Source organism: Kryptolebias marmoratus, linkage group LG15, assembly GCF_001649575.2.
Source record: "Kryptolebias marmoratus isolate JLee-2015 linkage group LG15, ASM164957v2, whole genome shotgun sequence".
In the NCBI taxonomy this organism is placed as follows: Eukaryota; Metazoa; Chordata; class Actinopteri; order Cyprinodontiformes; family Rivulidae; genus Kryptolebias; species Kryptolebias marmoratus.
This window is the reverse complement of record NC_051444.1, coordinates 22,445,320-22,462,046: the sequence shown is the minus strand read 5'-3', so window position 1 is coordinate 22,462,046 and position 16,727 is coordinate 22,445,320. Positions and strand designations below refer to the sequence as shown.

General features: G+C 40.7%; 1 protein-coding gene across 1 annotated transcript; it reads left to right on the top strand.

Annotated features, from left to right (window-relative positions):
- The first annotated feature begins 1,396 nt into the window (after positions 1-1,396).
- On the top strand, positions 1,397-16,727 carry nadsyn1 (NAD synthetase 1). The gene is made up of 21 exons (XM_017419558.3): positions 1,397-1,657; positions 3,764-3,824; positions 5,014-5,130; positions 5,225-5,278; positions 5,408-5,494; positions 8,119-8,170; positions 8,385-8,473; positions 8,541-8,658; positions 8,961-9,092; positions 9,175-9,246; positions 10,114-10,238; positions 10,304-10,352; positions 10,445-10,547; positions 11,484-11,652; positions 11,827-11,962; positions 12,770-12,876; positions 13,226-13,357; positions 13,512-13,581; positions 15,260-15,388; positions 15,901-16,077; positions 16,208-16,727. The coding sequence occupies exons 1-21, from the start codon at positions 1,573-1,575 to the stop codon at positions 16,241-16,243; spliced, it is 2,100 nt and encodes a 699-aa protein (XP_017275047.1). The 5' UTR covers positions 1,397-1,572; the 3' UTR covers positions 16,244-16,727.

Here is a 16,727-nt window from a genome sequence, read left to right as displayed (position 1 = left end):
ACTACTAACTATGATGCCCTTTTTTTGAAACTGATGAAAATATGTTGTTTTGACCCATTTACACTGTTGATGCGAAGTGCATGTTTTGGGGCAAAAAAAAAAAATTAAAGCTCATTACTTGTTTAATATCACAGCTCTGTCATTGTGTGAGTTTTGCCATTATGTTTTGTACTTTATTTGTAATTTGTTGCCACTTGCAAATTATTGGACAATACAATGAAATGAGAATTCTTGGTGTTTAAGCTGATTCAAGAATCAATTACAAAACCATCCTGCTCAGTTGTCAGTTTTCAGAACGATATATTCTGTTGCAGCATCCATTCGTTTTCTGTATCCTTACCCGTTTAATCTTGTTCAGGGTCATAAGGGAGGGCTGGTGCCTGTCAACAGGCACGAGGTGGGTTAAAGGTGAGCTACACCGTGGACAGATCACCAGTTGTTCTCGGGGTCTAGAGAAAGACATAAAACCAACAACTATGCGCAAACTCACACTCTTTTTAAAAAAAACAAAGACAAGTAAATGATTGACTATTTAGCTTTGGAGGTATACGTTTTTACTTATCGAGAATTTAAAAGCTTCTCACAAAATGCATCATCTTTAATGAGTATATATCTTTGGAAATTTGTTTTTTTTTTTTCTACAAAAGATTCTTTTACAGGGAGCTGATGAAGAGACAAAGATGCGTAGAATTAAAAAGAATACTTATTATTTTTTGATTTTGTCAAGGTAGCATCCTTCAAGAAGGTCCACAGTAATTTTAGCAGGTCGGTACTGGATTTTATTCAACTCTGTGTACAACAATTGTTCTTTTTTTTTGTGGTTGAGGAAAAGTATATTTAGACATGACAACATAAAAAAATTATACCACTTTACTGTATAGGTATCCTCACAAACTACTAGTTAATAGTCAAAAATGCAGTTATTAATTAAGCTGCAAACACTTCAAAACCTTTAATAAGCAGTTACAATGCATTAGATAAAATAAAAAGGACAATACTGACTGGTTTCTTGTCAAATAGTGAGCCAATATGCATCTGTGCACCCTATTCTTACTTTTTAAGCAGTTTTCATAAATTATCAAACAATTGTCAGTATGTTAACAGCGTGAAAACACTATGAGCAAAAATCCATTTACTTAAATGAAAAGAAGGGCAGCTTTTGATCTTGCCCAATAGTGAGCCACCTTCAACATATGAGCACTGTTTTATAAATTGTTATGCTTTGTTTTATAAAGTGTTTGCAAACTCATGCATGGCCAATTTATAAAGCATTCAATAAATCCTTTATAACGTGCCCTTAATGAAAAGTAGTACCAAATATTTGACGCTTTCTGGTAGTACGTCCTCCCTCCTGATGGGGGCAGCACTAGTCAGTGGAAATAAGAGCCGTAGAAGAAGAAAGAAGAGGCAGCACCGCTCTGTAGTTCCCAGTCCAGGTGAACACGCTGTCCTTAACAGTGAACTTATAAGTATTATATTAACATAGTTCACACTTCCGGCTGCAAACGGAGCCATTTGCGTCCTTCACATTTGCTCGCGCGACCTCCTTCCTGCTGTCAGCGCGAGGAGAAAATGGGCCGGAAAGTGACAGTCGCTACCTGCTCGCTGAACCAATGGGCTCTGGACTTTGAAGGCAACTTGGAGAGGATACTGAAGAGTAAGTGTGTGTCTGTGTGTGGGACTGTGCTGCTGAGACTGAAAACTCACCCGGACTCCCGCGGCCGTGTTAATGCGCATGCGCAATTAGAAAATACGCTGTTGTGACTCAAATCTCTGGGGCGTTGCCCGGACGTAAGACCACCGCTGATCATGTTAGGATGACTTTGCAAAACACCTGAAATGTGCTTACCTGACTCTGTCAGTTTGCTAGATGTGCAGGGTTATAAAAAGACTGCACGTGAATGTCAATGATTTCCTGCATTCTGCTTGGACGGCTCCATCCACAGAAGAAGCCCGTCTCTCCTGTCAGTGGATGCGCCTGTGATGTAATTGACTTCCACCAAGGAGGTCAACTAATAAACCCATCCAACCCATCCAAATGTTTCCAGTCACTTACATGGCCAAAGGTGTATACAGTTAAGCACCTAGGCATGCAGACTTCTTTTCTAAACATTTGTAAAAGAATGGGTCGCTCTCAGGAGCTCAGTGAATCCCAGCGTGGTGCAGTGATAGGCTGCCACCTGTGCAATAAGCCTAATTTCTACTAAATATTCCACAGAAGACTGTTAGTGGTATTATGACAAAGTGGAAGTGATTTGGAATGACAGCAACTTGGCCACGTAAAATCACAGAGCAGGCTCAGAGGATGCTGAGGGTCATGGTGCACAGAGGTCACCAACATTCTGCAGAGCCAACAGCTACAGACCTCCAAACTTCATGTGGCCTTCAGATTAACTCAGGAACAGCAGGTAGAGAGCTTCATGGAATGGGTTTCCATGGCCAAGCAGCTGTATCCAAGCCTTCCATCACCAAGTGCAAAGCGTTGGATGCGGTGGTGCAAAGCACACCAACACTGGACTCTAGAGCAGTGGAGACGTGTCCTCTGGAGTGAATGAATCATGCTTCTCTCTGTCAGTCCAATGGGTGGGTCTGATTCAGGTGGTTGCCAGGAGAACGGTTCTTGTCTGACTGCAATGTGCCGAGTGTAAGTTTGGTGGAGGGAGGATTATGGTGTGGGGTTGTTTTTCAGGAGTTGGGCTTCGCTGCTTAGTTCCAGTGAAGGGAACTCTTAATGTTTCATCATACCAAGACATTTTGGACAATTTCACTCTCCCAACTTTGTGGGAACAGTTTGGGGATGACCTCTTCCTGTTCCAACATGACTGAGCACCAGCGCACAAAGCAAGGTCCATAAAGACATGGATGAGTGAGTTTAGTGTGGAAGAACTTGACTGACCTGCACAGAGTCCTGACCTCAACCTGATAGAACACCTTTGGGGTGAATTAAAGCAGAAACTGTGAACGAGGCCTTCTGTCCAACATCAGTGTCTGACCTCACAAATGAGCTTCTGGAAGAATAATCAAAAATTCCCATAAACACTCCTAAACCTGTGGAAAGCCTTCCTAGAAGATTTGAAGCTGTCAGAGCTGCAAAGGGTGAACCAACATCATATTAAACCCAATGAATTAAGAATAGGATGAAAGTCAAGGTCACATGTGTCAGAAAGGAGACGAGTGAATACTTTTTGCAATATAGTGTATACGATTACTCAACAAGCAATGAACAAATTTTGATTAAATTTTCAGGCAATGCTGAGGTTGTCACAAAGAAAAAAAAAGATTACATTTTGGTGGTAATCAGGATCACGATCCAGCTCCTACAGTTCTTTTTTTTTATGACTCTCTGGCCTAGGTGGAGATTTGCGCTCTCCAAGTGCTTATAGTTGTTTCTGTGTAAGTGAAGGTTATGTAAAATGCTTATTAAACTTTATCTGTAGGTTGACATTTTAGACAATTAATAGTAATTATCGTTATTGCACCCTCCTTTTCTTCTTTTTTGTTAAGGCACAAAAGAAATAAATCACTTCTCCTTTTTTAAACCAAATCCATCTGGTTTTATGTTACTTCCCCTATTCCCTGGCTGAGCCGGCTCGTAACAATTTTGCTTCCATATCTTCTTTTGAAATGACTATTATATCTGTTCTACAGGCCTTATTCATTGCTGACACAAATGGTACCTTTCCCTCCAGTCTTGTAACACCTACTTTTATTTATTTTTTTCCACATAACAAAGCAGTAATGATTTCTGTGTGTTTCCCTGCAGGTATTGAGATTGCCAAAGCAAATGGAGCCAAATACAGACTGGGTCCAGAGTTGGAGATATGGTATTTTGTTTGTTCTCAGCATCTTATTCAAGTAAAACAAAAAAGTTAAATACAAAATAAAAATCATGACATATTACACTGTCATTCCTGTTTTTACCTAAAAACTAAGACTGAATGCAGAAGCTATGTGAGACAAACACACTCCAGCCTTGCTGTTTCTCGGGGAATAAACTGAGTAGGCTACAGATATTTGTTAATAATCAAATGCATTGATTAGCTGATTATCGGCAAGTGTGAACGCCTCTATGAAAGCAGAATTTTGTGGCAATTTCCAGCTCTGATGCGTTCAGGTGTGAATTAAAACAATGCTAAGAAATACAGACATGTTAGAGAAGCAGCTGCTGCCCGTCAATCTGGAAAGGGTCAGATGGTTGTGTATATTGGACCACATCCCTGTAAGTTAATAAAAATACCAAATGAGTAAACAGAAAATAGAAAAAAGGCAAACACAACATATCAGTGCAAACACCTCATACCAACTGTGAAGCACGGTGGTGGAGGGCTGATGATTTGGGCTTGTATTGCAGCTACAGGACCTGGGCGTCTTACAGTCACTGAGTCGACCACCAAATTAATCTACAATCCATGTCATCTGGCCGTCTGCTGCAGCTTTGCCTGAACGGAGTCGTGCAGCAGGGCGACGAACCCAAACACAGCAGCAAATCTGCAACAGAATGGCCGATAAAGAAAATACTCTGTGCGCTCTTTGACCCAGTCAAAGTCCAGGCGTCAGTCTGACTGAAACACCGTGGTTTGGCTTGAATACAGCTGCGCAGAATCAAATAACCGGAAGCAACGTTATAAAGGAGAATGGGCTCAAGGTTTTTCTCGACCTTCGTTGAGAAAGTGATAAGGTCTGACACAAAATGAGTTCTTAAAGCTAAAGCTGCCAAAACTGTTGGCTGGAATTTGTTTTTCTCACATGGTTTGTGTATTTTTGGCTCGGTTTGGTTAAACACATAACGACAGTGTAATATGTAATCTGAGGCTGTATTTGCCTTATTTTCCAGACTTGATCAGGAACAATAATTTAATTAATAACACACTAAAACATTCAGTCCGAAAATGGACTGTGAGTACGAGACAAACCACAACAACACGCGTTGCTGCCTCGTGGCTCAGTTTTCATTAACTTTCAGTTTTACCTCACTCTTCTAAGCTTTCTTCTCCACCGGTCTTTGTTTGACAGCGGTTATGGCTGCGCAGACCACTTCTTTGAGTCGGACACCTTGCTCCACAGCTTTCAGGCCTTAAAGACCCTGCTGGAATCTCCTGTCGCCCAGGACATCCTCTGTGACGTTGGCATGTAAGCGGCACGGTCTGAGCTGACCCAGTAACTGCAGCCGCGATGTACCCGTTACACGTTACTAGCCGGGTCTTGTGTTTCGTGTTCTCCCCAGGCCCGTCATGCATCGCAACGTGCGCTACAACTGTCGGGTCCTGTTCCTGAACAGGTGCGTCAGGCCCAGCCATTGAATAAATTCATCTTTGATACTTCTGGATTGGACAAACTGTTCATATGTTCAGCAGAAACTTACCTAAAATCTGCTTTGTCGTTCTGCGTCTCTGCTTCCATCCTATAGAAAGATTTTACTGATCCGACCAAAGATGGTGATGGCCAACTACGGCATGTACAGAGAGTTGCGCTGGTTCTCCCCCTGGAAGTTAAGGTTGGTCAGCTTTCAGAATTCCTTGACATACCGTAGAGATGTTTGTTTCTTTTTTTTTTCCAGGAAAACTACAATTCTTAATCAAAGATGGCTTTAACAGCCTGAAAAATAAGTTATGGTTTTTGGTTGACTTTTTTAAAAAAGTAAAATAGATGTTGACTTCATTATATTTGTTGTTATGCACCTATTCAAGCATTTCTGATCTACAACCCGTTACAGAACAGTTGGGAGGGTAAAAGTCTTCAATCAAAATATTATGTTTCTGTTCTTTCACACAACACTCCAAATCCTAATGTTAAGGCCTAAATAAGCTGACTCAGTAGCTGACCTTCCTATAGTCAGATCTTCCCAGCAAATATGTCTTTTCAAAAGTCAAAAAAAAAAAAAAAAGCTTCTCAGAGAGGACATGAGCCATGCCATTTGCTGTCTGATATGCCATTTCATGTGTTCAAACATTATATTCTTTGAGTTCAAGCATATTTAGCATCGGTGACATCTCCACAGTAAGAATTTCAGCTGGAAGGATCTAATATCCAAGTATATATTGGTTGTTTTTTTTTTTTTTTTACACAGACAAGCTGAGTTTGATGCAGGCAAATATTCACACGGCCTTGAAAAAGAACTTGGTAGTTAATTAGACTTTTACAAAAGGACTTCCTTCAATCTCTCAGCCTAACACTCAGTTGCTGAAGCAACTAAAGTTTGCATATTTTGTCAGTCACTCGGCAAAGATCACCTCTCCGCTTTGAATGATTCTCAAATGTATACTCCTGCGGAGTAAAGCTGTTGCTCGGGTTATTTGTTCAGAAATCAACTTCTGTCTCTGAAAAGATTTGAGATGTCTTTGTCTCAAAATGGTTTCTAGGGACGGACGGGAGACTCTGATGATCCTCAGCTCACAGTTCAGTCTTCCTGTCAGTGTCGGCAGGTCAGGATGCTCGCAGTAAAAGGTGGCGAGGAGAGAAAGGGAGGAAACCCCACAGGATCCAGCCTCCCTGACCAAGTACACCTTCAGCTGAGCCTCGTTGTTCATTTTTGTCTTCTCGGCGTTGAGAGTCCAGGAGAGGCTCGCCGTAATTCTTTTCTGCTGACCCTCTCCACAAAGGAGCCGCTGGTGTGCAGGGTGGAGGGGGATTATTCAGCAGGTTTTTTTCTGAAGTGTGCAGTTAGCGCTTTAGTTTTGTTGACCTGCCTTTTAGGAGGAAGTTCAGGAGCACGAAAACTCCCACAGACCAGACTATGAAGGGGACGAAATACAAACATTCAACCTGGTTGTCTCTTACCTAAGTATTTATGTATTTTTAGTGCCTGCATAGGGATGCATAGCAGCACATTCCTATTGTTATCCACTTCCAAAAGTATCTCTAGATCGGGGGTGTCCAACCCTGGTCCTCGAGGGTCACTATCCTGCATGTTTTATTTGTTTCCCTGCTCCAACACACCTGATTCAGTGGTTAAATTACCTCTTCATGTTCTGCAGAAGCCTGTTAATCACACATTGATTCAAATCAGCTGTGTCGGAGCAGACAAACAAGTAAAACCTGCAGGATGGTGGCCCTCGAGGACCAAGATTGGCCACCCCTGCTCTAGATTTATAGTTTTTGTTCTTCCGTCAACTTTAATGCTGCCCAAACGGAACAACGCACTCACACAAATTAGATATCAAAACGACTGGCTCGGTCACAAGATGTGTGCTTCTAGAGGCGTTTTGAGTTGCTATGGCGACATAATTCCTCTCAACTGACAGAGTGGAGGTCACATGACCTCAAGTACAAGTATGTACATCAAACCGTAGGCATTTTTGTCTTCTTTCAGGTAATGTTTCTACCATCTCTGTAGGGTGTATGCTTTTCTCTCAAGTAGCCCCAGAAGGCAGAGTGCCACCACTTGACTTCCTGTCCTTTTCTATTATAATTTTGTCTCACACGGTTTTTCTGATCTTTGTGTGCTAGGTGTTTTTAACTCGTCATATCTCTGACATGAAGCACTGTAGAAATGTAAAATTTTACATTAATGAGAACCAACCTCTCCTTTCACTCACGGTGCAAGAATCTTATCAATACGCCTTATAGTTTTTTCACGACTGTTCTTTTGATGTGTACTTCTTACAGTTTCACCCTCTTCCTGACAAGATATTATCTCCCCCACCTGTCTCTCTGACCCCTAACGAGCAGGAGAAATCTGGCTTCTGATTGGCTGAGGCTGTTACCAAGCGGTTAACATAGCAGAGGCACGCAGAGCATCTGCAAATCAAAATGGCCGCCACATAATTCAGTTGATTTGATGTTCACTGACTTATGATAAACTTATATGCCAGCAACAAAAAGTGGTGGTTGATAGTTTCAACAAGATGGCTAAATGCACCAAGTGGCAGGCCCATGTAAAGTTTCTGCAGAAACTTCTCTAGTTTTATTTATTATTCTTGCATAATATAGATTCTCCTCCATCACATGCTCATGCTTCTAACTCAATTTTAGAACCTTAGCTAATGTACTGTCCTTTTTCTGCTTTTATAAAGACGTCCTTGCCTTCATGTAGCCTGTCCCGCTGCAGCCCAACGTGTATCTAATGTATCTTATTTTCTTTCTTTTTTTGTCTCTCCACATTATATGGAAACATACAAGGCAGGTGGAGGAGTATTTCCTACCCAGAATGATCCAGGAAGTAACTGGTCAGGTAAGAAACATAATTTTGTCTAAGCTTAATGGATTTGCTGGTGTACTCGAGATAGAATCCATATTTACTGCTCGGTATGTTGTGCCTTTGTGCCATCATTATTGATAGAAAAAAGTCATTTTTGTTTTATTTATTTGGAGGAAGGATTTTTAGATTCTTTTAGACATTCAGAGCAGTTCAGCAGAACATCTGGGTTTTTTTTTCTTGTCCTCAGGAGACCGTTCCGTTTGGTGACTGCGCACTGTCAACGAAGGACACTTGTATCAGCACTGAAATCTGCGCCGAGCTCTGGGCTCCCAACAGGTAGAGCGAGTCATATTACCGTAAAGAGATTTGACTTGAATTCACTGTGTGTTTCTGTTGTCCTCAGCCCTCACATTCAGATGGGGCTGGATGGGGTTGAGATCTTCACTAATTCGTCTGCAAGCCACCATGAGCTTCGCAAAGCTGACCAAAGAGTCAACCTGATCAAGTCTGCCACCTCCAAGGTATGCATTCACTGAGAGCTGGTATGAAGCAGCTCATCTTTTCATGTATGGAAACATAAAAGTCAGTGTTTTAATATGATGAAGTCTCGTTTTAGTGAAGAATAGGCAGTTAAATATGACCATTTGTTTCAACACATACACTGATTATGTGAACCACTAGAGGGCAGTGTTGTACCACAAGAGTAAAGAGTGAAACCACCATAACAGCTTATATTGTTTGTACATTTTCTGACAGTTAGCAGTCTGAAAATGATGAAACTATCAGATTTAGTGCTGCATTTAGCGTCTTGTTGGTGTTTCAGAGTGGAGGTATATATCTGTATGCCAATCAGAGGGGCTGTGATGGAGACCGTGTCTACTATGATGGCTGCGCCATGGTGGCCATCAACGGAGACGTCGTAGCACAGGGAGCTCAGTTCTCTCTCACTGATGTGGTAGGTACGACAACAGGCAGACACGGGTCAAGACATGCCTTTGAATCCTTGAAACAGATGAGGATGTGTGTGTGTGTTGTAGGAAGTGATTACAGCCACTCTGGATCTCGAGGACGTTCGCAATTACAGAGGAGAACAATGCCAGCCTCAAATGGTGAGAGATCAATATTTTAGAAAATTTAAAATGCATGAGGTTGTTTGTATTTTTTATTTTGCCAATTGCTGCAGTCCTCATCGTCTCTAAAGGTTAAACATTTGTAGGTTAAATAGTGACTTCAGAAAGTATTCAGACCCACTTCACTTTTTGTAGTTTTGCAAATTTATTCAGATTTAAAGAATTGAAAATAAATCACATTTTCATCAGTATTCAGACTCTTTAATTAGTACTTACTTTGGAAAGAATTACAGTTTTGATTCTTTTTGCGTTTGATACAGAAAGCTTTTTGCACCTGGACTGGGGATTTTTTTGCCATTTCTTTTTGCAAATCCTCGCTAGCTCCATCAGATTGAATGGATTGGTGGACAACCATTTTCAGGGGTCTCCAGAGATCTTTGGGTCAGGGTTCTGGCAAGAACGCAGCAACTCCTGTGTTGTCTTCACGAAGTGCCTCGGGTTGTTGTCGTGTTGGAAGATGAACTTTCAGTCCAGTCTGAGGTCCTGAGTCCTGTGGAGCAGCTTTCATTGAGGATATCTCTGTATTTTACTTCCCTACACCCAGTCTCTTCTGCTGAAAACAACCCCCACCGCATGGTGTTGCCACCACCATGCTTCACTGTTAGAATTGTATTGGTGATAGACAGTGGCTGGTTTCCTTCAGACATAAGAGTTAGGCCAAATGATTCAGTCTTGGTTTCAGGGACAGCTCGGGACTAGTAATGAATTAAAAACTTCCCAAGATGTTTCGGAGAGTAACACGTAGCTTGAATGTATATTTGTTTTGACTCGCGATGCTTCGGTTTTAAGACGTTTTCTTTAAATGTTGCATTTACCAAGTGTCATTTTGTCTCTTTTCTTTTGTAGCAAAGTGAACACAAACCTTGTCACAGGATCAAAACGGACTTTTCTTTATCCAGTGGTGATGATATCTACCTTCCTACCAACCAACCGATACAGTGGCATTTTCATACACCAGAGGAAGAGATCAGGTACTTTCTTTTAACAAACAGATAAATGAAACCATTTGCATATTTTTGACTGAGGTGTTGTCCAGCCTAGGGCCTGCGTGTTGGCTGTGGGACTACCTCAGGAGAAGTGGACAGGTGCGCACACTTGAAGAAAAGTGATTTTAATTTTGATGAACATTACATTCGCGCCATTGGTCTTTTATAAAATGTGCCGACTCGCGTCGTAGGCTGGTTTCCTGTTGCCTCTGAGTGGCGGCGTTGACAGCTCCTCCACAGCCTGCATCGTTCACTCCATGTGTGTGCTGCTCTGCCAGGTTGTTCAGGACGGCAGTGAGTATGGTTTGGCTTGCTTTAAGTACCGTACTAACACACAAGCTTCCCTCTGTTTGGAAAAATTAGGAGCAAATTTGACTGTTTAGTTTTAAGCAACTAGTTTGTTAAAAATAAATTCACTGAATTATCTGTCAACAATGAATGCATACAAAGCCTGATAATAGTGCTGTGTGCCGCTGTCTGACATCTATTGTTGGTGTAGATTCTCAGTCTTCCAGGACTTCTGTTCTGTGGAAGAACAATAAGCCACAAAGTAACAATGGCGAAAACATAATATGACCACAAAAGTGCACTTTATTCTGACTTAGCCTCTCATAAACTATTCTGCTGCTACAAATGCTCTTTAAACAATTTAATCAGCATTTACGTAATTCCCTACAAATGCACTTTGTTTGTATAATGAAAACTAAAGTGTCCTGAAAACTGAGGTCATCTCAGTGGGCGATTACTTAAAGTAATCATAATCAAGCCCACTCTTTAAAGTCTGTTTGTTTGTCTGTTGGCAAAATGTATCATAAACCACTGGACGGATTTTAAAGAAACTCTGGCTGCGGCAGCTAATCAACCTTATCAAACAGGAATGGTTATAACCCAGTCAGTTTTACAGATATTGAGCTAGAATTTGGTGCGGTAGTAGCTGAGGCTGATCCCCAACACATACTCTGAGTGCTACAGATCTTTGTTTCAAAGTTTGAAACAAAGATCTTTTTGGACATTTTCTCTTGTACAGCTCTCTTACAGTCTCATCACTGACTGCATCATTGCAGCATCTTTATTCTTCCCTTTTACAGCCATATATTATAACATCAGCCATTGTTACTTTGCTGGTTCTCTTTTAAATGTAGAATCAACTGTGTAGTATCCTAATTTGTAAAGAAATGTTTCAATGGGGCCACTTCTCTTGACTGATTATCTCTATTATTTGTTTCTCAGACAGCCAGGTCTTAGAGGACGTCCGCAGGGTTGTTGGGGACGAGTCCTACAATCCCCAGCACCCGAAGGAGTTGTGTGGTCGCATCTTCACCACCTGCTACATGGGCAGTGAAAACTCCTCAGAAGATACGTGCAACAGGGCCCGAGACCTGGCCGGTCAAATTGGAAGGTAGGCAGTTAATAAAATAATTCTCCTACCTACAAATACTACAAAATATTTCAAACTCTGAAACAAAAATTAAAAAATGAATTCCTGGATGATTTAAAACTTCAAATAAGTTCAAAGAAGGAATGCTACTCTTGAATAAAGTTGTCTGTTTTTTTTTTCATGTGTTTCTTCCAGCACACACATGAATATTAACATAGACCTGGCAGTGAAAGGCATTCTGGGTATCTTCTCAGCGGTTACTGGACAGTGGCCTAAGTTTCGTGCCAACGGAGGAAGCCACAGAGAGAACCTGGCTCTGCAGAACGTGCAGGTGAGACACCCGCCCTTCACACTTTGTGTCATGCGTTCAGGACGTTATGACTGATCACTGATCTTTCCACTCACCGTTCAACACTTCTTCCACATCTGTCGTTCACACCCTCGATGCGACAGTTTAACCACAGCGATTGCTGAAGGTCGTGGCTATTCAGGAGCTTGTCACTTCCTGTTGGGGTCTGCAAAAATGCTGAATGCCTTATATGGTTTTCAGAGTTGAGTCAGGTTATGTATTATAGTATTATAGACTATAATATGTTCTTGTTGCTCTTGTATGCTAATAACCTGTAGTTTAAACTCAAGAAATACTTCAAAATCCAAAACAGGGATCAGAAAAATGCTTATCATAACCTTAAATACATCCTTGGTTGATGATGGCATCATCTGGGTTCACAGTTTCATTTCCAGCAATGTTAAGTAAGTGAAAATAATTACAAGTTGCTTAGTCTACATTGTTATTTTTTATCATTTACGCTGTGCTCAGGTTTAAACTTAGGTGGAACAGAAGTCATATTAATCTTCCTTCTGGTTACTCTTAATGAACTGTTGTGATAGTTGGAGTGAGAACAGAGGATGCAGAAGACAGAGTTAGATGGAGGAGGATGACTCGCTGTGGCGACCTCTGACCAGGGAGAAGCGGAAAAAAGAAGAAGAATTGTTGTGATAGCAGCTCCGACAGGATGGAACAACTTCTTTTAATTAGTCATTCAAAGATGGTCTAATTAGCCATGCAAGTTGTCACACCTGTGGTTTCATGTAAATTTGAGGGTTTTCGAAATACAAGTGTTTGTTTTATTCCCAGGCCCGACTCAGGATGGTTCTGGCCTACCTTTTTGCCCAGCTGAGCCTGTGGGCCCGCGGTAAACCTGGCGGACTGCTGGTGCTGGGCTCTGCTAACGTAGATGAAAGGTAACAATGTCAGTCACAGCAATATGCAACATCTCACTTGTCCTTGATTTATCCATCACACAGTAACCTGTTAAGTGGCCAATCACGTGGTCGGTAGGCAGATGAAATTAACTGGGATGCTTGATGGATGGACAAGTTTAACCAAAATGAAGGACTGCTTATGGTCATTGTAGGACGGGATTTTTTTTTTTTTAAATCGTTGGCTTTTTTGTTCCATGACTGAATGTTAATAAGAAAAAGTAATTCATATTGCTTTTAAAGAAAGGGTTAATATATGTTTTTCAGGTTATATTTTTTATTGAGAATAATTAGACTTTTTTTCTTTAATTAAACCACTTCTCCTCGTTAGTCTCACAGGATATTTCACCAAATACGACTGCTCTAGTGCTGACATCAACCCCATTGGTGGGATCAGTAAAACCGACCTGAAGAGCTTCCTGCTTTATTGTGCAGAGCAGTTCCAGCTCACCGCTCTGAGAGGGTACGGTCAGCTCTAGTTTGTATATCCTTTTTCACTAAACACACACGCACATAAGCTTGAAATGCACGTAAATAATTTTGCAGATAGTCACTTGTGTAAAAAGCAGCATCTTGTGTGACGTTCAGTTGGTGACTGGTTCTGGTTTCACCTGCAGCATCTTGGCCGCTCCGCCCACAGCTGAACTGGAGCCACTCAAAGACGGACAAGTGTCGCAAACAGATGAGGTACGACTCTGACATTTGTCTTTAAACCTTTGCAAACTTAAATTAGAGAAATTCCAGATGAGCTACTTTTGCCTATCCTGAGCTGCCTATGCACCCAAGATGAAACGTCAAACCTGCTGCCACTGGCTCATTAATGAGTGCCACAGTAACCACACATGACAACTGTGTCTCTCATGCCCTGACAGCACTCTTAAAAAGACAGGCAGATAAAGACACAGAGTAGAAAGTAAGCCTCAGACACACAGACCCTGTGTAAACACCATTGTAAATGTATTGGGGGGGGAGGGGGGTACTAAATTGAGGAAATGTGAGAGAAAACTAGAAGTCCTACTGCAGTGAGGCACACTGGGTGAAAGATAACAATTTATATGTTCTGAAGTTAAAATTGCATAAAAAGTCTAAAGTTCATGAGACTTAAAAACAAGTTTTTAAAGCCTAGACAGTTTTTTTCTGTTTGGACAGCTCAAAAGTTAGAATGCATAACGTCATACTTTAAGTTGAACATTTTAGGATTCAAATGCTAGTTCAGACATGTGAAGACCAACTTTCTGTGACCCGTTTAAACTTTTACTGATGGTTTTACTGTGAAGTTTGCCTGAGCTGTAGAGCTCCAAAGAAGCCTGTTTTTTTTTTTTTTTTAACGTGTTTCATCAAATTCCTATCGTCTCTTCCAGGGAAATGTTTTGCTTTTTTTTGTGTGTGTGCATTTTTGTCTATGTCCAAAACTCATAGCACAATTTTCCCAATCTAGCAACATATTTTGTATTTTTTTCTTCAAACTGTAGGAGGAGATACAAAATCAAAAGTTGAAATGGGAGAATAATGGCTAAATAGTAATAGGAGTGCTTCATTGCCTATGCTATGGCATCCTAAACAGGTTTTCCAACTCTCATAAACAAATCTTAATGCATTTATTGTTAGTCTATCTATTTTACCACATCAGAGATTCAAAATGTTTCTTTGATTTCTGAAGTGGAAAATTAGCTTCAGTGATGAATCTTTTTGTTTGTTCTGCACAGGAACACTGTTACTAATGTGTTGCAGTAACGCTACTACATTGTTATTTAATACACTGAAACACTAAATGAAGTGATGGTATTAGATGTAAGCACAGTGGAATGCATTAACAGTATGAATTTATGGAAAAAATGAAGTTTTCTGGTGAAAAATATGTAATATTTAACTGTAAAAATTACAGTTAAAGCTAACAGTAAACCACATTATTGCAACTGAGTATGTGAAGGTGACATAATCTGTCTCACATATAACCAGGACAAGAGACTGAACTGATGTCCCCTGGTCTCTGTAATTAGGCTTCTTGTTACTAAGCTTTACTGAGGGAGTAATAGAGGCAATGGGACATTTATGAGTTAATGTACTGCTGCTTAGGAGTTCATCTGATTAATTGATAAATCATTTTGCTGCTGCTCCCAGCGTTTGTGTTCACCCTCATTTATGATATGCATCAATTTGAATCATCCTCTGGTCTCTTGGATTTAAATTTCCCTTCTTTTGTTGAGTTTCTTGTGAATCAGGTGCAAAATTTGGGTCTGAAAGTTCTCCCTAACAGCAGGTAACACAAATGAATAGTCCTGAAAACCAACTGGGACTAGTAGCTGAGTTAAATACTGGACTTGTCTTGTTTATTTTGCTTCCAACCTTTCTCTTCTCTCCACAGGCAGACATGGGGATGACGTACTCTGAGTTATCAGTGATTGGGCGACTGCGGAAGATTTCTAAGTGTGGCCCCTTCAGCATGTTCTCCAAACTCTTCCACATGTGGAAGGATGTGTTCTCACCAACAGAGGTCAGCCATCTAAAGCATAATGACTTTAGATTGAGACTTTTGACTTTCCCTCTTTTATTATTTCCCTCTATGACAATGACATGGAGCTACAACTCCAAGAGCAGTCCCCGACTAAATATCAATAATAATGACACGGTTTCACAAGGCTTACATTGTTGGTCATTTGAAATTGTTTTTTCTTAATTTTAAAACATGAGAATAACCATAATATTACTTTACATTCAGTGTATCCAAATAGGCAAACCTTAGAACTGGAAAAACTGTTATTTAAATGTAAAAAAAAAAATAGAGCTGAAGCATGAAAATGACAAACTAATAAATGGAAAAAGAAGCCCAATTATAATCTGATAAGTAATTCTTAGGCTTGATGATGAGCACAATTTATTTTCCAATAGCTGCCTCTACTCTAAGACCCTGTAAGCACACAGGTTTTATCTATGATGGCGTTCTGCGTCATTTTGGCCTCACCTGTAATGTAGGATTTTTTTTCGTACATCGTTGTTTTTCTTCAGGTGGCCCAGAAGGTGAAACACTTCTTCAGAATGTACTCCATGAATCGCCACAAGATGACCACGGTGACTCCGTCCTACCACGCCGAGAGCTACAGTCCCGATGACAACCGCTTCGACCTTCGACCTTTCCTCTATAACACGCGCTGGACTTGGCAGTTCAGATGCATCGACAACAAGGTATTAAACAACGTAAAAAAAAAAAAGTGTTTACAATCAAATCTGACAAAACTGTTGTGAAAACAAACAACAGTCGGGTTATTATTCACATGTGAAGACGTGTTTCTCCTTTCCGTGTCCTTTCCCACAGGTGTCCGAGGTGTCCACAGCGGCTCCAAAGCAATAAGGCGAGGAATCACAGGATTATGTAATAAATGTGTCCTCTTCAAAGATTTTTTTTAAAGGTTTATGCTAGAATTTGCAGTATCTTATGACCTTTTGGTGCTTACATGTAAAGACAATCAACTGGTTCCTTTATTTGTGTGTCTGTAAAAGGACTACTTATATAGCGCCTTTCCAGCCAATCAGGCCACTCAAAGTGCTTTACAACTCAATCTGTGCCCTCATTTCTCCATCTACACACATTCATACAGCACTGAATTGCTACAAAGCTAATCAAATTAAGTCATTCTATAGAGTCAGTGCTTTAGATCAGAGGTCCCCAATCCCCGGGCCGCGGACCGGTACTGGTCTGCACAGAAAAAACTTACAGTATTTTTGTTTTTTTATTTTTGGAGTCTGAACGACATGTATTTTGAAATAATGACCGGATTCTCTCCACTCCATCCGTCTATGACTCACTCTTGATGCGTGTCAGAACGCTCATCTTG

Excerpts from the sequence above, each read along its gene's own strand:
- nadsyn1 (XM_017419558.3), top strand. The coding sequence starts at position 1,573 with ATGGGCCGGAAAGTGACAGTCGCTACCTGCTCGCTGAACCAATGGGCT. Across the intron at positions 1,658-3,763 it reads CTTGGAGAGGATACTGAAGA|GTATTGAGATTGCCAAAGCA; the intron begins GTAAGTGTGTGT and ends GTTTCCCTGCAG. Across the intron at positions 9,247-10,113 it reads AACAATGCCAGCCTCAAATG|CAAAGTGAACACAAACCTTG; the intron begins GTGAGAGATCAA and ends TTTCTTTTGTAG.